Consider the following 22,685-nt stretch of genomic DNA (forward strand, 5'->3'; position numbering starts at 1 on the left):
TTACAAGTGTAAGACAGTCCCATAACAATTTGTAAATTAATGCCTTGGAATATACTGCACAAAACACATTTACTTATAGTTTTTTTTCAATTAAATATAAATTTAAAATATGTCATATATTATACGGTCTGAGGTTCAATTACTTCAAAAATACTAACAGCAAAACACTAGTATTTCCAGAATTTAGTTTTCATATTTATATACAAAGTTCTATTTTCTGCCTGGATGAGTATAGCCAATATTCAAAGTGTTCATTATCCAGAATCTACTATGGAAACTTAAACTGCTTTCTATGAATTTTTAATAACCATATTTGTTTTGTTTTTCTTTTAAACAGGTTTATTTGAGATATAATTCACATACAATTCTCCCATTAAAAGTGTACAATTCAATGACTTTTAGTATATTCACATAGCTGTGAAACCATCACCACAATCAATGTTAGGACATTTTCGTATCCCTAAAAAGGAATCCTGTGCCATCAGCAGTCATTCTTTATCCCTTCCAACACCTAGTCCCAATCCCCTAGCAGCCAGTAATCTACTGTCTCTGTGGATTTGCCTATTTTGGACATTTCATATAAATGGAACCACACAATATGTGACCTTTTATAGCTAGCTTCTTTCACTTAGTATGTTTTCAAGGCTCATCCATGTTATAGCATGGATCAGTACTTCATTCTTTTTTATTGCTGAACAATATTTACCTTTTAAATGATCTTTAATACTGTCTTTCAAATGTTTTTATTCCTCAACCTAGCTCTTCTTTCTGGGTACATTTACACTTGTTTACATTTTCTTGATTAGAAAAATCACAAGCAAACAGTTTGATCACCAAAATAAAACAATGATCATCTGGATTATAATTCATAGAATAAAATATCCATGAATCCATACTGATATAAATAAAAAGTTGAATAAGTAAATAAATGAGGAAGAAGAGACAGCTTTTACTTATAGAATTCCAATTAATTAATGCAGAAGAAAGGAACAGAAAATTACCATCAGGAAAACACCACAAGAGTGGCTGTACACAAGATGCACTGGTGGACATTAAAGTTAATGGGCAAAAGTATAAGGAGAAACAGGATATTTGAGAGTTTTATTAGAGTATCTCCCCCTAAATATTTACTCACTACAAAGGGAAAAATAAAACTTCACAGTGTTGAAATCTGGCAGATGCCACCTTAACCACATGACTGCGGTTATTAGCATGACCAGTGGGAAGATTTAGGCCCTCACAGATGCTCAAATATGATGCACTGAGAAGGACACGGCATCACTTCTGTGGGTCTCTTGCCAAAGATATATAATCTTCTAATCATTAGGAAACAGCAAACAAACCCAAATAGAAGGACGGTCTACAAAATATCTATGATCAGTTCTCTTCAGAAGTTTTAAGGTCATAAGAGCCAAGGAAAGTACTGAGGAATTGTCACAGATTAGGGAACTCTAAGGAGAAATAACAAAATACAACTGGATTGAATCCTGGACCAGAAAAATGACATTAGTGGAAAAACTGGTCAGATTCAAATAAAGTCTGTATTAAGAATATTGTACAAATGTTCACTTCTGCTCTTGAGAAATATACTACAGTTAGGAAAGATGCTAACATTAAGGGAATGTTATTTTTGTACCTTTGAAGTCTAAAATTATTTTAAAGTAAAAGAAAAAAATTTTAATCACAAAAAAAACTCTATTTCTGATTGTGCTAAAAAAGGTAAGTATAACAGACATGGAACAGATTAACTCTGTCTGCATGGCGGGGGGGAATGTAAAATGTTAAAGAGTATCTTAAAGGAATCTGAGAATTCAGCAATGGAGACACATTAATAAAGATACTACTCTTTTCCTTTAAAACAAAAAACTCCACATTATTTTACTTTCATGATCCTTCAAAACGTTTACATTTTATCACTTGAAAACATATTTTGTCCCTCATTGGGAATTATATAGAAAATATATATTATCTCTGAATGGCTTTGAGAAGCTATAAGAAAAGACACAATGGATATCCCTGTAATTCCATCAAAGCTATAGTCTGACTATTCATTATTTGTGAGTTGGATTTTCTCAAGAAAAGGGGTAAATTATCAATAAATTAAAATACATTACAATATGCTTCTTTGAATAAAAGAGAAATAGTGATTACTTGGCAGGTCTCCTCTAAAATAATCATATATAATAAAATTATTTTGAAGCCAAATGCATCTTAGTAGCCAAAATAATGACCTTTAGATGGAACTCTCATAAAAAGGAGAAGGAGTATAAAAGTGATAAGGAAAAAGCATATTCGATAACTCAATATGTAAATTCTTAATAGGAAACTAATTACATCACTTTGGCAATACAAAGAATGGTAATACTTTAAAGTTTATCATGCATTCTTACTTGAAATTTACTTGTTACAAGTCAAGAAAAGATCACTTCAGTATACATCACAATTTATTAAAAAATTTTTTTTCTAATACAGAAGATTGAATGCAGAAGATGTTAGTTTGTTTAAACTGTTAAATATGAACTTCAAAATACATACAAATCAGAATTCCTCCGGGTCAAAGTAAAGCTAACAACAAGACAGATTTAAATTACTTTGATATAACTATATGATTTTATATTATAAGTAGATTAAAGCTACACTCTGAAACATTATCATCTTTGGTAAATTTATTAAACAAGCTTAGAACTGATTAGCCAGAAATGAGAGCCATGCAAAGGCTGAAAGCAGCTATTAAAATAAACCCAAGGCACCGAAATGAGCACAGATTTATAAACAGCCCAGCATGAAGCTGCCAATGATTGCTTCTAATAGTCTAAAACAAGGAAAGTGAGTAAGATTTCACTGAAAGTTTCTGTACCTGTCTCTGTTTGTTAAACCCAGAGTCACACGGCTTTAAGGAAGGAATAAAACAGAATGAAGGACACGAGCTTAAAGGAAAACATCAAATACACATATGTAATAAAAACAGGCAGCACTTTTATCACTCCTCTTACTTTCCCATGACTTCGAACACACCACCTCTACAGCAGCACAAAGCAAGGAACACTCGCATACACACGCACACAGTAGTTTCATGTCATTAACATGTGCTTGGTGATTTTAAAATTGTACTCTCAAATTTTATATTCTTTCTCTTAAAAGAATAAATCATGGGCCATACATTCAACAAGAAAACCAGGTAAATAAAATTTGCTACAAAAAGTCAATATTCCTACTATGTACAAGTTTAAAATTAACTTTTAAATATTCTGATAAAAAACGGCCACTATTAATCGCAGGCCAATTTAATAACAACGTTTAAATACTTGGAATTCACATGCTCACTTCATAAAATAAAATATTATCTAGCCACACTATAGTTAACATTCAGAGATATACTTTTCAAATTTGGGTTTTGTTTCACTGGGCATGTGGCATGTAATAGATGCACTAAAATACCATTTGAAAAGAAAGGCCCTAAGAGCCTTTCAGCTCAAGAAATCATAAATATAACAGTGAAAAATATTTGCATACTGTGAGTAACGTAACTATTTTACTGATGTAGTTCTTTGAAACTCTAATTCAAAGCAGACACACTGCTACTAATTATTCTTCTGTACAAATTAGGTTGGTGGTAAACATTCTTAAAATAGTTAAAATAATCTATAGATAACTGACAATATTGAGTCAAAGTTAATTTACAATGTTTTTCTTTTACTATGTCATTATCTGGAGTACCTTATGGGAACCTTGTTTTCTAGTTTACATATCAACGTTATTATAAGTAGGTTTTTTAGAAAGTTACTATGTATATCTGTGGAGACTTGAACTACATGAGAAATTTTGGGTTGGCCAAAAAGTTCATAACACCTTATGGAAAAACCCGAACGAACATTTTGGCCAACCCAGTAAAAATTAGGTCAAAGTTGACAGATGAGGTTTAACACCACATGTAAAGGGCAATCTTTAAAAAAACACAAGTTCAGGACACGATTTTGTTATTTTTTAACTTTTAACTGTACTCTAGGATTTCAATGATATCCTTACTGCAGTATCCTACTTCTTCGATAATATCTCAATCAATTTAGTTGCAGTTTATTGTTTAGGAAAAAAAGCTTTCTTGAGCTGAAGTCTGGCACAAAGACTTTGAAGCTGGAAGTGAATATAATTTTTCACTACATTACTAGAGAAAACATATGTTAAAACTTTTCCAAATTGAAACAGATCAATAAAAAAGTGCACTCCTAAAATGCTTTAGAAAGTGTGAGTGAACCTCCTGAGAAAAGGTGCTGACCACTGGCAAAGAGCACCCGCCCTAGGCCTGCATCTAAATGAACCTGAAACGCGCCCTGCCTTACCCACGGCAGCTTTAGCTTTCTCATCCCAGTCTGCTCCTGCGCGATGAGAGACAGCTTGATTTGGACATGTATTTGTTTAACAGGTTATGAGTTCTAAACCAGTGGTGGAAATAAAAATGATCTACAGTTGAGTCCCATCTTTTTTTCCCTTTTAACTTGGTCACTCCACCAATTGGATCCGGTTCAATGAAAACCAAGACCTTCATTTTTAAGACTTTTATTAATTCAGTAAATTTCATCAATCTCTAAAAGGAAAAGTAACAGCACACTGTAAGGCAGGACACTGTTATTAACACTGCCTCTGCAACTCTGAAGTTCTCCTCAATTAAACGTTGCGCTAATTATTTTCATGCCTTTTCAGTGAGGTACCTGATCTAAATGAAGCTACCTAAAGGTATCTAGTAACCCCTGCGGCATAGGAGGTGGAGAAAGAATGACTTGGTAGCAACACAGATCGTTCCCGCTTGGCAGCCTCAAGCCCATCCGCTCCAAGAAGGCAGGATTTCCATCAGTTTTGTTCACTGCCACATCCCACTGTAACAGTGAACCAGTGGATGATCAAACAGGCATCTGAAGAACTCAATGCTAAATAATTCAAGGAAGGATAAAAGGATAAAGAAATGCTCTATCACTCCTTCCTTCGAAAAAATGCTTTTCAAGGAAACACAGTTACCACCAAGAGCAACATACCCTAAATAAAAACAGACTGAACACAACACTCATAAGAAGAACTCTTTGAAAGACCACAACAAAATGCCACTGAGGAGACCTGGCTCGAGACAGGCCCTCCTTGGTGGGTCCTTCCCTTCATGGTCACAGAATGATCTGAATGCCACTACTTCCTAGTGGGACCTGGACTGAAAGAAGGTAAAGGCACCAAGTAAAATTCTCCTGGGAAGCTTTCAAAACTGTAAAATATTTGGAGCATTCAAATAAGCTGGAAATCCTTCTAAATTCTAGGAAAACAAACTGATTCTAGGAAATCAAACCACCTTTTAGGCCAGAGAAGCATCAACAGATAAAAGGCTGAGTTAATCTAAACTGACTGGAGTGTTTATACACTACTCCCACCACTGAGAAGAGGTTATTTAACACAAAACGGTTTTAGTTTCTGAGTCTTTTTAAAGCTCCATGGAATTTGGTCTTTGGGACAGTAGTAATAATAATGATTATTAAGTACTTAAAGTATGCAAAGGCTGAGTAATCCCTAAAGCAGACCTGTGAGGTAGGTCTGCTTTTTCCAGATGAGGAAGTTGAGTATCAGAGAGGTTAAGTAATTTCTCCAAGGCAAAGAGCTAATCATCAGGGCCTATTTAAGTTGAATGACCAAGTACCTGACCAAGTCATGCTTAGTATTAACAGGAGCAAAGAGGGCAGCATGGTGGTGAGGAACGGTCCATGGAAACAGCCACAGGGATTCCAGCTCTGCACCTGGCGCTCCCCTCCCGTGAGCTGCAGGGAAGTCTTCACTGTGGTACTGGACTAGACCATGGGTCCTAGCGTTCTCTGAGGATCCCCCAGAGGGAAGGCAAGTCCAAGGTGGGGGGCCAGAGTTCTTTTTTCACTGGTTTTGTAAACTAGAATTCTCATTAAGATTTCAGTTCTAAAAAAGGCTTTTCTGCTTTGAAAGTTTGAAAAACACTAGTCCTTTCTAGCTCTAATATCCTGGGGATCATATCCTGGGCCCAATGCTAATATATATTTTTTCAGTTTTACAAGATTTGGCATATATTTTCTCTATTATAAAATCACAGTGGAAAAAAGCCAGCACAGAGGCTTGTATCTTATGTCTTTGCCTTAGTGGGACCCTCGGACATCTCTGTAATTTATCTGTTAAGTCCTTGGCTGCTCTTCACAAGTCACAATCATTACAACGTAACTTAATGTGAGAAAACGCAACTATTTTCATAAGGCTCTGCTTTATGAAGGTTTAAGAGAAATTCCTTGAGGTAAAAAAAGATGGGACCACCTATATTGAAAATACCACAGAGAGCTGGTTAACTCTCTATGATCTGGTTTTCTGGTGTTTTTTTTTTTTACTCATTATTTTGTGTCCATAATGACAAGACAGTTTGTCCAAAAATGTTCACATAGCTCCTGACTTATCTATAAGCAGCTTTTGTCATCAAGTGTTGCATACAGGAGACAGATGAATGAGCAGAGATGAACTCACCTGCAGTCTTCGTATCTCAGAAATCATATCGTTTTCTACTACGGTACTGGAAAACTACAGGAGCCATGAAGGGCTAAAAAAATTTTTGTATTATATTAACTACTTCTTCGTTGGTTCAGCTATAAAAATCCCATACAATGTTCTCATGTATAGATACTTCTCCACATTTCCACCACTGTTTTTAACACAGCTTTGAACTAAGTGTCTACTTGAACTAGTCTACTTCTAAATAAATTTTACATGCTATTGTCATTGTTAATTTCTTAAAAGCAAAGAAGGCTTGGGAAGCAACTATTATTCACTAAACAGATTACAAAACTACCTTTTAATATTAAAAGAACAGCAAATAGTATGGTTATTTTACTAAACAAAGGCACTAATATATTCAGAGCATTTTTACTCTTCGTTATTGCGCTTGCAAACACTTCTTAAGAATTGCATTATTTCCCCTTCCCCAAAAACTCATTTTAAAATTTGCCTAATGCTCCTTCACTGGTCCCTGAAATTACTGACACCTTTTACTCGCAAGTGTTTCTCCTTAAGCATGGGAACAGCTACTACTTCAGCATGTCTCTGTCATTAAGACCATCAAATTCTTCACAGGATCCAACTTTCATCAAAAGTTTGCAGAGGAATTTTAGCTCAGAGAATTGCATTGCATGCATGAAACTATGTATTAAAGGCTCTCTGACTAAACTAAAAGTCATTCTTGCATATAGTGGCAATGATCCATGGATTAAATATTCCCCCAACACCCAAATAGAATTACTATGGTTTATTGTGTCCATCATTCGTGGATAATTGAAGTCTCCCAAACACTTCAGCTAAAATGTTAATGACTTAAAAAGAATCATCAGCTCCTCAAAGAAAACACCAAAATGGTTCTCTTCCTATCTCACTAATATTAACTCAAAGAAAATTAAAGTTAAAAAAAACTACTGCCTATTCAAATGCATGTTTTAAGTTAAAAATTATGCATAAATTCAGGATGCAGTATTTCACCAAAGTAATTCTAACTGCTATGCTACATTTCTTTAGATTAAATAGATCATGTTTACATGGGCATAATATTCTGCAAATAAATAACAGAACTTAAGATACAAACTGGGTTCTTAAATTCCACATTGATTGAATGAATGAAGATTTTATGGCTCATCACATTAAATGTATTTCTTATTAAGTACAAAGCCTTTAATAATAAATATACCAAAAGACTTCCTACAAAAGTTGGTTTTTTAGGGCTTTCCTGGTGGCGCAGTGGTTGAGAGTCCACCTGCCGATGCAGGGGATGCGGGTTTGTGCCCCGGTCCAGGAAGATCCCACATGCCGCGGAGCGGCTGGGCCCGTGAGCCATGGCTGCTGAGCCTGTGCGTCCGGAGCCTGTGCTCCGCAAAGGGAGAGGCCACAGCAGGGAGAGGCCCGCATACCGCAAAAAAAAAAAGTTGGTTTTTTAGACACCCATTCTAAAGTGTTGGGGGAAAAAAATTTTTAAATAATTCCCCTTACATGCTGTACTAGCTCTGTTTATCTGGAAATTTTATTTTAATACAGTTGACCCTTGAACAACACAGGTTTGAACTGTGCGGGTCCACTTATACGCAGATTTTTTTCAACGGTAAATACAACAGTACTACACGGTTGCGTTGGTTGAATCCAGAGATGCAGAACCACAGATAAGGAGGAACTACTTCCGCAAGAGGGCTGACTATAAGTTACAGTCTCTATTTTAGACTGCTAGAATTTTAGGCTGGTAGGAGGCTTGGTGCTCCTAACCCCTGCATTGTTTAAGGATCAACTGTATACAGATAAAGAAAAGTAGCGCTGTGGTAGTGCTGAATTTACACTAAGCATGGGCACCTAGATTAAGCACGAGCCACTAAGGATCCATTCCTGGTCTACACCATCTAGCTCATAATGTCTTTTTGCAGTCTCAAGGTTGATTGGAGATATTTTCAAACCTATTCTACATGTGTGGTACCAACTGCAGGCTTCCGAAAAACAGGCAAATGTGGAAATAAAGCCCAACATTAAGGAACTAATACCACCAAATGAATGCTCCTGATGGCTGCTGGAAAAGCCCCTTCCTTATTGGACGACAAAAAAAAAAAAAACCACCCATCCCATGTCATTGAAAAAGGGGAAAAGCAGGAGGAAATGAAGGGTAAAGTTAAACGTCAGCTTTTTCATTAACCCGTGAACTATAATTGTTAGTATTCAGCTACTCGACACCAGCTGCCCATCACACTGCAGATGCACAGTTAGTGAACTGCTGTCATCATGGTTAAGACAGTCGTTACCGCTGCAGAAGCGGGAGATGCTCGCATCCACACCACAAGACTACTCCGTTACCCTCGAGGAGTCTGTGGGTGAAGAAAGCCCCTCAGCAGCATCCTCCTTGATAACCTCCTAACAACACAAAACAAGAGTGTGGGTAAAAGGTGAAGGAGTGAGCCAAACAAGGATGATGAATGAACATGATGTTGAAATAATATATAACACTGAAACCTGGACCTGATTAGATTTTTTTCCTTCAATGATAATATTTTAAGACTTAAATAACAGTTTAAGTTCTATAGCTTTTGCCTCCTAATTTAAAAAATACATTAACAGGGAATTTCTTTTTTTTTTAATTGTTAACACACGTTTATCATCAGGAACACCTAAAATTTTAGGCACAAATGTATTTTGTTTTGGATTAGAGTTAATAGTACATTGGAATACTTCCCTGATTCTATTTAATTTCTGCTATTCAATCAAAATGTTCTTTCAATACGTCCTCTAATTTTTATACCATAGGGCTAGCATATATATACATAGATAGACACAACTACCATATATGTATGTCCTTTAAAAAGAAATCAGAAATTAGCAGATGTAAAGGTTTAGTTTTAAAAGTTTGATAACAAACATTATTGGCCAGAAACTCTGGTTGTAAACAACTCATCATTTACCTCCTGATGCTGCAAGTCATTTTCCTTTCATTGATATTTACCAGAAATGAAAACAAAATACATTTTGTGTTAGTAACAGCTTATGTTTCTTAAAACTACTTATAAAATAAGTTGCGCTTTTACTACAGAAAGGAAATAAGCAAACTTCTAATGCTGACTATGTTTCGTATTAGAGTAATACTTTAGTTATGCTTTTTTATACTTACTAGGCCATTGCTCTGATCTCTGGGCAAATTCGTTTTTACTGATGGACGTGAGATGAGATGTTGGGAGCCGCCAGGGTAGTACCTTGGCGTGTAAAGGTAAGGGGCAAAGAATGGCTATGGAGAAAACACGTAACAAAACAATTACCGAAATCAAAGTGAAATGAGATGTAGCAAATGAAACTAACCAATAAAATACAACTCCAAGTTCTTAATACAAGTGACAAAACAAAAGAAAAAATGCCTCACTCATATTCTCTAAGATATCAAACTTAAGACATATTATTTAAATTTTTATATTGTTGATTTAATAAAGCTTTTTAAAAAGCAACTAAAGTTTTGTACCTTACAACTTGACACCAGAGTTTCTCTTTACATTTAACATTTTTATGGGTTTACCATGTGTCAGGTTCTAAGTGATTTACAAATATTAACTCACACTCTCATAAAAAAAACAAAAACAAAATAGAATCTCAACAGAATACTATTCTTTACCATAAAAAGACTAGCCTTAAGTAAGACCAAAGAAAGTCTGAATTATATGAGAACCTCCTATACATGGACTCCAGGAATACTGTTACTCTAGGTTCCTAGAGTTTACTTTATATTCTATATCCTGGAGTTTACTCTGTCTCCTAAATAAGCAAGCATATTTTTTAAATGGGGAATTCATTGTTTAGAGGAGATCTATAAATACACCATTTATTTGTATCCAGCTTCATATAAACAGGAGCTATCAGATTATATGGGCTAAAAATAAAGATTAAAACATATTAACTTTCATTACACTGATGTAACATCTTCCCTTACCTTTTTCACTCCTGCCATTTTAAGAAAACTGTTCTGCCTTTAACTTTCAGACTAAAAACCTCAAATAACTAAAGCAAAAAATAACTAGATCTAAAAACGTGAGAAATTTTTAAATGTTTTAAAAATAATAAAACGATATTAAAGCATCACAGCATTGCTATTCATGTGAAATTAGTGAACACAAGGTCTCCACCTAGATGGTATGGTAATTTAATATTAAAAAGAAATTCTTGGTCTCAAAACTTCAACAGTCATCTAATTATCAATTGAACCATTTTACGAAAAATTATAGCAGATTTTAAGACTGGCAAATAAAAACCTGCATTTCACACTGCCTACCACTCAGATAAAAGTTTACAAGGATGAAATACATTAGAAAATGCTATTGCTCCACCTTTTTCTCCTTATTTGAGTAAAAGAATGGAATAACATTCACAGGACCTCTATAAATGGTATACCTAATAACTTACATGGCTGGCATTTCTCAAAAACTGGAAAATTTAAATTTTAGAATTCCTGCTTTGCCACATTTACTCAAATTTCTTTATCTTCCTAGCTTATAAGAAATTTATTTAGGCATGCACTTGGCTTCTATGAATACTAGCCCCTGTGTTTTCTCAAATTATACTAAAGAGGGAGACAACAAAAATAAAGAAACTGCAAGGGATCTTAGAGTACAGTTCCAGAAAGTATAATACTAGAGCAGATGCTCCATTTCCCTATAGGAAATATTAGCGTTTAAGACCATTAAAATGAGGATAGCTTGGACCTACTCAACTTGATAGGGTCTGAATACTGCTGATAATTAATTGTGCTTTCATCTTTTGAAGTAGAAAATTATCATATTTATTCTATGCAAATGATTACACATGACTGACGATAACTTGAAATAAAACTCTAGAAATTGGCTACAGTGCTGTTATTTGGCAGTAGCACCTGAGCCCTACCAGCAGTACTTCCCATTATTATCTCACATTTAAAAGCTGTAACACATATTAAATATAGGTTTACTGAACTACGATAAAAATTATCATTGTTTTAAATGCCAATACAAATTATTATACAAGATACAACAAATGGAATATTTGTTTATAAACAAATAGAAAAACAGATCCCTTTGAAGCATAGGATAGTCTCTGCTGACCCCATAGAGTTCACTTTCTTATTAAGATAATAAAAGCAAAAAGCATCTCAAATATTCAGACTCAACTGAGATCTAGAACCATTAAAATTCAAAATTCTTCTGATTTTTAAAAAATCATAATGCATTCAAACTTAACACTTTTTGTCTTTAAAGCTAAAGTACAGTTTTAAAATAATAACTGACCCCATTAGCAGAAAACTTCTAATACTTCCCTGGAAGAAATTCTTAAAATTTAAGATTCCTAGCACTTGCTTACCCTGTTGTAGAACGGATGCTGGGGTCCGGTCATACCACTGTAATAGCTGCTATGAGGCTGTGGTGACACAACCCCTCCTCCAAACGGGGCAGTGAAGGAGGCGGAAGAAGAGCAGGCCGACGCAGGCTGACTGTAGCCCGACGGTGGTCTAGGGGGAGCTTCGTGCAGAGGTAGCGGGGGATACGCAAGTCCTCCGATATTAATCTGGTCTCTTGCAGCTCGAACATCTGAAAGATTAAACAACACCCCAGAAGGCAAAAGAAAATAGAACATTAGTATTTAATCCAATTACCATTTCCTCCTTTAGGTACCAGATAGAAACATGACTGTATCGCTCTTGCCAAGGATTTCAACGGGGTTACAGAAGTAGACAGGAAATTTTGAATACTCCATAGACATTTTAGCAAGAGAAACTCAACTACTTTGCATAAAAGCTTTTGTTCACCATTTGAAAAGTCACCAACATCTGGATTCTTCTCCTCAGTTACCAGAACTATAAACTTTTTTCTGACTTTTCAAGGTATCTGTGCTATTCTAACAGTTCTTGTGACTCATAAAGTTTCGTTAATTATTAATAACTCAAACTTGTGTAGTAAATATAACGTTAGCTAAGATTATGGGTTTGCAAACTATATGTCTCATCCACCTCTGAACAACAACAATAACCAATCCCATAGTCACAAAATACACCTCTGACAACAGCCTTGTAACAGGTATCTAAAAAAGAATGTAGGAGTATAAGGCTCTCTCTCCGTAATTCCTGGAAAATGCCAAGGTGGGTCAGGAGCACCTGCATCATACAGAAGATGGTCTGTTTCAGCAAAGGTTCTGTGTGTGTCCATGTGCATACAGTGGTGCCTCAAGGACAACTTAAATTCTTCCAAAATCCTCATGTCACTGTCCTCAAGTTCTAGTCCACAGATTTAAGCTAAAATTTTAAAAGTGATATAGATTTTCCTACCCCTCTGGATAGAGATCCCTATTAAAGACAGAAGACTGGTGACAGAAAAACTACAATGGACTGACATCTTAAAGTGGTGACTATACCGTTAAAAGGAACCTGATTCCAAAGAAGGTTCAGCTGTGTAGGCTGGGAAACATAAAAAGGTCAATTTAACAAACAGCATTTTCCTAGCATTCCCAAAAGATGTCAGGCTGCCGATCCGCAGTTTCATTAATTCTCCTGTGTAGCGCTTGGTTCGATATTTCTTGGTGTTTCGTGGAGCGCAGGAGAAACTTACACAGCTAAGTCAGAAACAGGAAAAGCCTTCAGTGTTGCAGAGAGGAAAAAGTAAATTTATTACTAATACCCACCTGCAATTATTTCCCGTAGTTTGGGGTCTAGGTTTACAGTGCATGGCAAAAAGGTTTTTACATCTCGAGCCACAAGAACTGGGGTCCTTGAAGACAAGAACACTTCAAAATTTCTTATATCTCCATCTATTTCCAGGAGTGGCTCAACATCTTTTGTTGTTGGAATATTCTTTGATATTCTTCAAATAAGAAACAAAAATGGTCATTAATGTCACTATTAGGCAAATTCTGCATGTAACTTAAAATTTGTTATTTATAAAAATAACACATTATACACCTTGCTCTCATAATTTTTTTAAAGAAAAGAAAAAGGAACAAAACAAGTGGTATAGTTACAAAATTACTAAGGTAACAAGTGTGAGGTCAGAATTACATTGCCCTAATGAAAGGCAGGATTTGGGCTAGGAAAACAGAGAAAGGAAAGTAACATATTCTAGGTAGGTCACATGTTAATGATTACCTCTCCATGAAGACTATAAATGAGTTACCATTTTACACATGTGAACAGCAGCCTCAGACAAATTAAACAGTCTGCCTAAGTCACACAGCTAAGAGAATCTGACTGGCTCTAAAATCCATGCTTGTTATAAAATTCTAGGGTTCTTGCCTTTGCAAAGAAAAGAAGAAATAAAGAATAATTTCTAAATAAATTACATGAACTAGAAAAAAAGCACAGATTTTTCCTTTTTTAAAAAAGGTTTTATTTTCTATTATAAAAGTAATCTGTGCTTACTATATAAGCATATATATAAGGCAAAGAAATACAGAAAAGCAGAAAGGGGAAAAAAACCACATCATTTTACCAACCAGACATGGTAACTAACTACCAATTACAGTGTCACTTAGTCTATTTTTCATTATGCATAACTTTTAATCTAGTTGAATTTATATATGTAAATACTTTTGTATCAGGCAGAGGTCTTAAATGTAAAAACAAGTGACATTCATTAAAAAATACTTAGTAAACACTTCTATGCTGAACTATACGAAACTGCCATTTTTATAGGTCAAAACAGTCAAATATTGACAATTCCATAGGGTTCAACCTACTACATGCCAGGCCATGTGCCAATCTGAGGCAGTGAGTAAAAATACATCACAGAGAGATAAAGGAATGGAAAATATGAAGGAGCTTAAAAGACAAGGAAGTAGATGACAAATCTGGATATAACCCAAACATCCACTAACAAGGAAAAGATAAATAACTTGTGGTATAGCCATATAATGGAATACTACTTAGCAATAAAAAGGGATGGACTTACTTATATATGCAACATGGATAAATCTCATAGTAAATCATGTTGAGTGAAAGAATATAACAAATGAAGAATACATAGTTGTATTTTTTTTCATTTATATAAAACTAGAAAATGTAAACCAGCCTATAGTGACAGAAAAAGGATAAAGGTTCCCTGTGAAGTCAGGGATGTGAGGCAGAGAAATGACAGGGAGAGACTTCAAAGGAATGGGAGGGGACTTTAGGAAGTGATATGTCTGCTCTCCTGACGGCGGCGACAATTTGGTGGGGATGCGTGTGGCGTGCCTATGTATGTGTATACATATTTAAACTTCAGGAATTGTACAATTTAAATATGGCAGGTTATTGTATGTCAATTATATCTCATAAAGCTGTTTTAGAATCACTGTAAATCTGAAGATGTCTTCAAAACACTCAATTCCCAATTAGTCAAGAATATTAACTGTGAGATTATACTGAGTCTAGTTTCAGAGAAGCAGTAAGATTTTCATGCCCTTCAAAAAAGTGAAATGGGGGCTTCCCTGGTGGCGCAGTGGTTGAGAGTCCGCCTGCCGATGCAGGGGACACGGGTTCGTGCCCCGGTCCGGGAAGATCCCACATGCCGCGGAGCGGCTGGGCCCGTGAGCCATGGCCGCTGGGCCTGCGCGTCCGGAGCCTGTGCTCCACAACGGGGGAGGCCACAGCAGTGAGAGGCCCGCGTACCGCAAAAAAAAAAAAAAAAAAAGTGAAATGGAATCTTACTCTAATATTAGTTATAGTTACGTAATTTCTCTGGGACTAGTGCTTTACTACACAGGCCCACTACTTGGCTAGTAGCCGTTTATTAAAAGCCATCTAAAAGAAAATCCAGAGAACAAAATTAGCAAACAAGAAAAGAACAGGGTGCTGCTTCGAAAATAAGGATAGCAATTTTGTCTTAATGAATTTCAGGAAGTCCCTTTTATGGACTCATGCACACATGCACATAACAAAAAGCCCTCTGAAATGGGATCACTTCTTAATAAATCAAACCGGCTTTCAAACTGATTATTAAATATATTTAAAATGAAATGGAAAACTTGAAGAATGGTTTCACAGAATCATCTGCAGAAGTGGCCAAAATATCAGAGCTTAAACAGTTAAAAAGGTAGTTCATCTATTTCAGGAGTTTAACATAAAATACTAAGAAGAGAAGCTAGAAAGATTTAGATAAAAACACAGCTGACAAGTCACATGAAACAAATTAACTGAATTTTAATGCCAGCTCTGCTTAAGCTTGAATGTGAACAGTGTTCTCAATACGATGAATAACACTGCTGTTCACAGGCCAACGGTCTGCTGCTGGTTTCCAGATTGAAGTCTCTATTCTAACCTTTTGAGCCCAATACATTAAACTCTTCTACTGAAAGAGATATTTATGGAAATGATAATCTTTTGGCAGTAGGCCACCAAAATCATATGTGCCCTTATTTTTCAGATATTTTTCCAAAGGTTAGTATTTAAAGAATTTAAGCAACTTCACTTTTCAATTAAGAGTGAATTTAAACTTCCAGTATTATGAATCATGTGAATTCAAGTTGCCAGCAGTTAAATGGCCCACAGAAGGCATTATAAAACCTCAGGCATCAGTGATCTCCCAGTAAGTTTAAATGCAATCTCCTTCTATGCTACCAATCTAGCAGTACTTGTTAATGCCAACATCAATGTAAGGTAAAAGCATTTTGATTATAAATGACAGTGGTTTAGAGAAAGTCCATATTAATTCCTTGGCAGAAATTACATAAGCCGTTCATATCACTTCCATTCAAAATAAGGTTTTAAATTACATAGAAAAATTCCATTTTAAATCAAAATATAAATAGGTTCTAAGAGCATAATTTATGAAGAAGGCATATTTACCTTACTTTGTCTAAAAGTAGCTGCCTAATAATGTCATTATTTAATCGTAAGAGATTAAAAATTAAGATAAATTTTCTTTAAAAATTTTAAAAGGGGAAAACTTAACTGCCTCAGAATTGAATTACTTTGAAACAATTTAACTTCCAGTAGACTCTCAAATACTTTCTTTTTTTTTTTTTTTTTTTGCGATACGCGGGTCTCTCACTGTTGTGGCCTCTCCCGTTGCGGGGCATAGGCTCCGGACGCGCAGGCTCAGCGGCCATGGCTCACGGGCCCAGCCGCTCCACGGCACATGGGATCCTCCCGGACCGGAGCACGAACCCGTGTCCCCTGCATCGGCAGGCGGACTCTCAACCACTGCGCCACCAGGGAAGCCCTCTCAAATACTTTCTATCAGTGAGTGTCCGTTTGTTAAATACTCTTTATGCACAGAACACTTGGAGATTCTGGAAGATAGATGGAACACACAGAAAACAGCCACTCAACATTGTAGCCAAAGGGGTCAGAAACAAAAGATAAAATGAAATCCATTGTTAAGTCCATTACTATCTGCAGACAAAAACCCTAGACAACTTTGGAGCTAACCACACTCTCCCCTTCCGTCTTAACCAGGTTAATTCCTGCTCATCCTTTGTCTCTCAGCTCAGCTCCCCCTCTTCAGGGAAGTCTTCCGTGAAACCACATTGCACTCCTCTAGGACAAACCCTCATGATAGCACATATGCCTTCTTACATACCCATATCACAATTAGAATGTTACATTATTCAGTAGTGGAATTATTTTATTAATGTCTATCTCCCCACACTAGACGGTAAATTCCATTAAAGCTAAGAACAAGTTTGGTTTTGTTCACCACTGTATCTCCAGTGCTTAGCGCAGAATGCTGTCATATGACTTTTGCGTAATAAATATTTGTAGAGTGAACAAACTACACAAAACAGTATTGTTCCCAAAGAACTCTATTCTTTTAAAATAATTTTCACTTTAATTACCCTTTCTGATATTGAAAAAAAAAAACTTGTGCTTGGGAAAGAGTACACTAATCCATTTCAGTTAATGTTTGTACATGGTGTGAAATAAGGGTCCAACTTCATTCTTTTGCATGTGGAAATCTAGCTGCTCCAGCACCATTTCTTGTAGAGACTATTCTTTCCCCCACTGAATGGACTTGGCACCCTTATTAAAGCTTAACTGGCCATAGATGTATGGGTTTATTTCCTGACTCTCAACCCTATTCCACTGGTTTATATGTCTGTCCTTATATCAGTGCCACAGTGTTTTGATTACTATAGCTTTGTAGTTTGTGGGGTTTTTTTTAACATCTTTATTGGAGTATAATTGCTTTACAATGGTGTGTTAGTTTCTGCTTTATAACAAAGTGAATCAGCTATACACATACATATATCCCCATATCCCCTCCCTCTTGTGTCTCCCTCCCACCCTCCCTACCCCACCCCTCTAGGTGGTCACAAAGCACCAAGCTAATCTATCTCCCTGTGCTATGCAGCTGCTTCCCACTAGCTATCTATTTTACATTTGGTAGTATATATAATTCCATGCCACTCTTTCACTTTGTCCCAGCTTACCCTTCCCCCTCCCCGTGTCTTCAAGTCCATTCTCTACCTCTTGTGCCTTTATTCCTGTCCTGCCCCTAGGTTCTTCAGAACCATATTTTATTTTATTTATTTATTTTTAGATTCCATATATATGTGTTAGCATATGGCATTTGTTATTCTCTTTCTGTAATATGTTTTAAAATCGAGAAAGAGTTCTCCAACTTTATTCTTTTTCAAGATTGTTTTGGCTATTTCGGGTCTCTTGCAATTTCATATGAATTTGAGGATCAGGTTTCTGTTTCTGCAAAAAAGGCTACTGGAATTTAGAAAGGGATTGCACTGAATCTGTAGATCACTTTGGGTAATATTGACAATATTTAGTCTTCCTATCCATGAAGATAGGATATCTTTCCATTTATTTAGAACTTCTTTAATTTACCAATGTTTTGTAGTTTTCAGTGTACAATTCTTTACCTCATTGGTTAAATTTATTCCTGGATATTTTATTCTTTTAGGCACTATAGTAAATAGAAGTGCTTTCTTAATTTCCTTTCAGATTGTTCACTGGAAGTGTATAGAAACTCAACTGATTTTTGTGTTGATCTGTACCCTGAAACATTGAATTTATCAGCTCTGGTAGCTTTCTTGTGAAATTCTTTGGGATTTTCTACATACAGCATCATGTAATTTGTGATTAAAGATAGTTTCACTTCCTCATTTCCAAATGGATCCACTTATTTCTGTTTCTTGTCTAACTGTACTAGCTAGAACTTCCAGTATAATGTTGAAGAGCAGTGGTGAAAGCAGGTGACTTAGTCAACTCAGACTGCTATAACAGAATACCATAGACTGGTGGCTTAAACAACATTTATTTCTCACAGGTCTTAGAGTCTGAAAGTCTGCGATCAGGGTGCCAGCATGATCAGGTTCTGATGAGAACCCTCTCTCTGATTTGCAGTTAGCTCTCTGATTCTTTTTATAAGGACACCAATCCCATCATAAGGACTCAGCCCTCATGACCTCACCTAAACCTACTTACCTCCCAAAGGTTCCACCTCTGAGTACCATCACATTGGGGGGTAGGTTTTCAACATATGAATTTTGCAGGGGACACATTCAGCCCATAGCAGCAGGCATCCTTATCTTGTTCCTGTCTTTAGGGGGGAAGCCTGCAATCTTTCACCACCGAGAATGTTAGCAATAAGTTTTTCCATAAATGCCCTTTACCACGTTAAGTAAATTCCGTTCTACTCCTAGTTTTCTAACAGTTTTTTAATCACGAAAGGGTGTTGCATTTTGTCAGATGCCTTTTGTGTATCCACTGAGTAGTCTGCAATCCTTTTTATTTTTGTAAGGTGGGTGGTAACATCCATATTTTCTGATTTTAGTTAATTCTGCCTTTTATTTCTTCTGTCAATCTAGTGAAAGGTTTGTCAATTTTGTTGATCTTTGTAAAGAGCTTTGGTTTCGTCAATTCTCACTACTGTTATTTTATTCTCTATTTATTTCCACTCTAATCATTATTATTTCCTTCCTTTTGCTAGATTTGAAATTTGTAAAATTTGCTTCTTTTTCTCGTTTCTCAAGGTTAAAGTTAGGCTATTAATACAAGATTTTTCTCCTTTTTAAATGTAAGTATTTATAGTTATAAATTTTCCTGTGTGCTGCATCCCATAAGTTTTAATCACCCCTAAAAAGTACCTTGAAGGAATTCTCTGGTGGTCCTGTGGTTAAGACTCTGTGCTTTCACTGCTGAGGGCATGGGTTCAATCACTGGTCAGGGGAACTAAGATCCGCATGGTGCAGCCAAAAAAAGAAAAAAGTACCTTGAAAATGATTCCATGAGTCACCTTTCATATTGTGCTGGAGAGAACGGTTAGCATAGGGGGTCAGAAAAATAGACACTTTCCTTGCTATAGCTAAAGTAACAGAAGTACTTTATTACTTCTGTTACTAAAGTAATTAAAAGCTAAAACTCTCCATATGCAGAAGGTTGTGCTGAGTGCAAAGCAACATTCAATGGAGCAAAGAACTTGTTGCAGAGAAAACAAAGAGGCATCTCCACGTGGTGGTCAGAGCTGATTTTCAAGACAACAGTGCGCACAGTGTCAGGTTTGCTCACTCTTTAAAGTCACAAAAGTAATGTTGCATTTTATAGGCATCCTATTCAGTAAGCACACTAGGAAACAACAAACAAAGCACTTGTACATGTGGCACACTGGGTATGTAATCATGCCAACCTTCAGGCTTGCTCGTTTGTTTCTGATGTCTGATATATTTGATATGTGTGACTTGTATGCTCAAGGGTGATCTAATTAGGGTTGGTAACTACTGCAAACCATAAAAATACTTGTCCAGGTTGCCACAGGGATCACTGGCAGAGCTAAACAATGTTACTCTTTTACTTACTAGAAGAGCTTACTCTACATTTTTAAAAAACTGTTTCCCATTGAGGGTGTTCATTTCCAAGGAGATCTATTTGGCAAAAACATGAGGGCCCAAGATTACTTTTTTTACACTAATGAGGAAACATGTAGGCCTGTAATCTAATGGATAAAAGAGTGTTCAATATGCAAACTCACTAGACTACCATTAGACGCACAATTTGCATATCTGCAGCTGGGCTTCAGCTGAGCTTCACCTGGGTAGCACAAGGTGTAACTCTGGTGGTAGAAGTAATAGGAGGAAAATTTTATGACCACAAAAATCTCATTCTTGTTAAAAAAAAAAAAAAAAGGCACTGAATCATTTTGACACAAAGGCATTTACACTCAAAGAGAAATGAGGTTGTTCAACTGCCTAGGAAACAAATGTAGTATAATCAAAGTCTGAGGGGGACAAAAATCCCCCTCTGAGTCTGTTATATAAACTTACTGCGTATTTACATGTTAGATGCTTCCCATTAAATTCAGTTTTAATGAAGGCAGTGATTTCTAGGAATACAATGCCTGCATGAAATGCAACTTGGCTGTATTCTGAAACAAAAAGCAGAGTGTTTACTGCAATGACTTTCCTTAGATCCAGACTTGATGATCTCAGATTCCTTAGAATAAGGCTGTAATGTTTGACAATTAAAATTAAAAGCCATGAGACTTTTTTAAGGCATAAAAATGTATTTAAAGGGTGGGTCACTTGTTAACTGTGTGTGATCTGAGACAAGTCATTTAACTCTCTAGACTCCAGCTTCCTTATTTCAAAGGGGCTGAGGTAGATTTCTGAGGGCCTATCTATGGCCCTCCAGATGCTTCCCACGCCCCTGCCATGTGGGGAAATGCTCTTTCTCTCAAAGTGATGAAGGAAAGCTCTGGCCTACGCACAGATGTCCCTTTCATGTCCGAGCTCCCTTGATTCGCAGTGTAAACACGAGACACGTAAGCATAATTTTACTGGCTGCAAGACTGTACTTTTGGTAACCGCAGGGATGAGAAAGGATCAACAGGGAAGGTAAGACACGAAAGCCCAGAGAAGTAACGAAGAAAGCATCTGCTGAGGCTCAACCGTAATACTGGTAAGGCACTGCCTTCATTTATGTGTATTATGTAAAATGCTCTGAGTGAGGTAGCCCTTTCTTATATAAAATCTAATAGAAAAGATATTTAAATGTTGTAAAGAACTGAAAGGAAAAATTTTTTTAAAAACCAGTATTTGCTGAATACCTACTGCTTGCCATTCTTTGAGCCCGATGTTTTATCTAGTTTATCTAACTTCCCAACGCTCCATGAGGTGTTATTTCAGTTTTTAAAATGAGGAACCTGAGGCTCAGAGAGGTTAAGCAACTGGCCTGCCGTGGCCTGGCTGTAAGGGGCAGAGCTGGAGCCTGCGTCGGCCAGATTCACAACCCTGTACCCTGCTCCCTGTGCTGGTTCCAACCGAGCGCCACAGACATGGCTCACGATTCTTAAATTAATGATTTACCTGTTTTTAACTCCTTAAAATATAATAAAATAGAACGCTGTTACACATTAAATTTTAACACACTGAAGAAGACCAACATATAAGCCTGTGTTAGCAAGTTATCCTGGTTTTTTGTTTCAATTTTTTGCAGACTTGGAAATAAAGTTTCTCCTCCATCTTCATGTATACATTCAAATTCCTTCATTGTTTTAAAATCCAGACCAGCACTTTTCCGTTAACAAAATTACGCAAGCCAGTACACTACTCCACCCTACGTGCCTGAGCACAGAGTGCCAAAGCTAGTTAGAAGATCTCAGTAATAATTCATGACGTGACCCAGGTGACAGGACCCAGTCAGAGAAGCAGCACCCAACACTTTGACTATTAAAAAAAAATGTGAGCAACTGTAAAATTATATTAGTGATTCACCTAAGAAACAAAATCCCCAATTAAACTTTCAAGTTTCTGAATCAGATTAATTGAAAATATCCCACCATTGCAAAGCAGGTTTAAAAGTTGGTTAACATTTGCATCTACTCATGATTTAGAATTTTCTTGATATTACATTACCAAAACTAAGTATAGAAACAAATAGATGTTTGATCCAACATAGGACTGCAACAATCATCCACACGTTTTAATTTTAATATTCTTCAGAACAGCTCATTTTCCTATCTGAATTTATCAGTAAATGTTATAATTTGAATCAATTAATTTATATTCATTCTGCTTTATTTATTGGGTTTCTACATAAGATTGAATTTGCAACAAGGTTTCCACCAGGGGGGGAAAAAGCCTGAAAAACCATGTACTATAGCATGATGCCTACCCCAGTATTCCCATGCAGGTGATCAGATGATAGCAATTCAGATGACAAAACAGTAATTTCAAGCTAAGGTAACAGAGAAAAC

The 22,685-nt window shown here is 36.2% G+C and overlaps 1 protein-coding gene across 16 annotated transcripts in view; it reads right to left on the bottom strand.

Annotated features, from left to right (window-relative positions):
• KIDINS220 (kinase D interacting substrate 220) overlaps positions 1–22,685 on the bottom strand; it is a 99,410-nt gene that overhangs the window by 13,828 nt on the left and 62,897 nt on the right. For 8 of the 16 annotated variants that reach the window (XM_032653745.1, XM_032653739.1, XM_032653737.1 and 5 more), the window contains 3 exons: positions 13,189–13,367; positions 11,875–12,101; positions 9,668–9,781 (listed from right to left, as the gene is read on the bottom strand). In XM_032653745.1, coding sequence (XP_032509636.1) covers positions 9,668–9,781; positions 11,875–12,101; positions 13,189–13,367 — 520 coding nt within the window. Of the gene's footprint in view, positions 1–2,857; positions 2,891–8,859; positions 8,917–9,667; positions 9,782–11,874; positions 12,102–13,188; positions 13,368–16,510; positions 16,771–22,685 lie in introns of those variants that run through there. The other 8 variants (XM_032653732.1, XM_032653733.1, XM_032653735.1 and 5 more) reach the window with 4 other exon arrangements.

Source organism: Phocoena sinus, chromosome 13, assembly GCF_008692025.1.
Source record: "Phocoena sinus isolate mPhoSin1 chromosome 13, mPhoSin1.pri, whole genome shotgun sequence".
NCBI lineage: Eukaryota > Metazoa > Chordata > Mammalia > Artiodactyla > Phocoenidae > Phocoena > Phocoena sinus.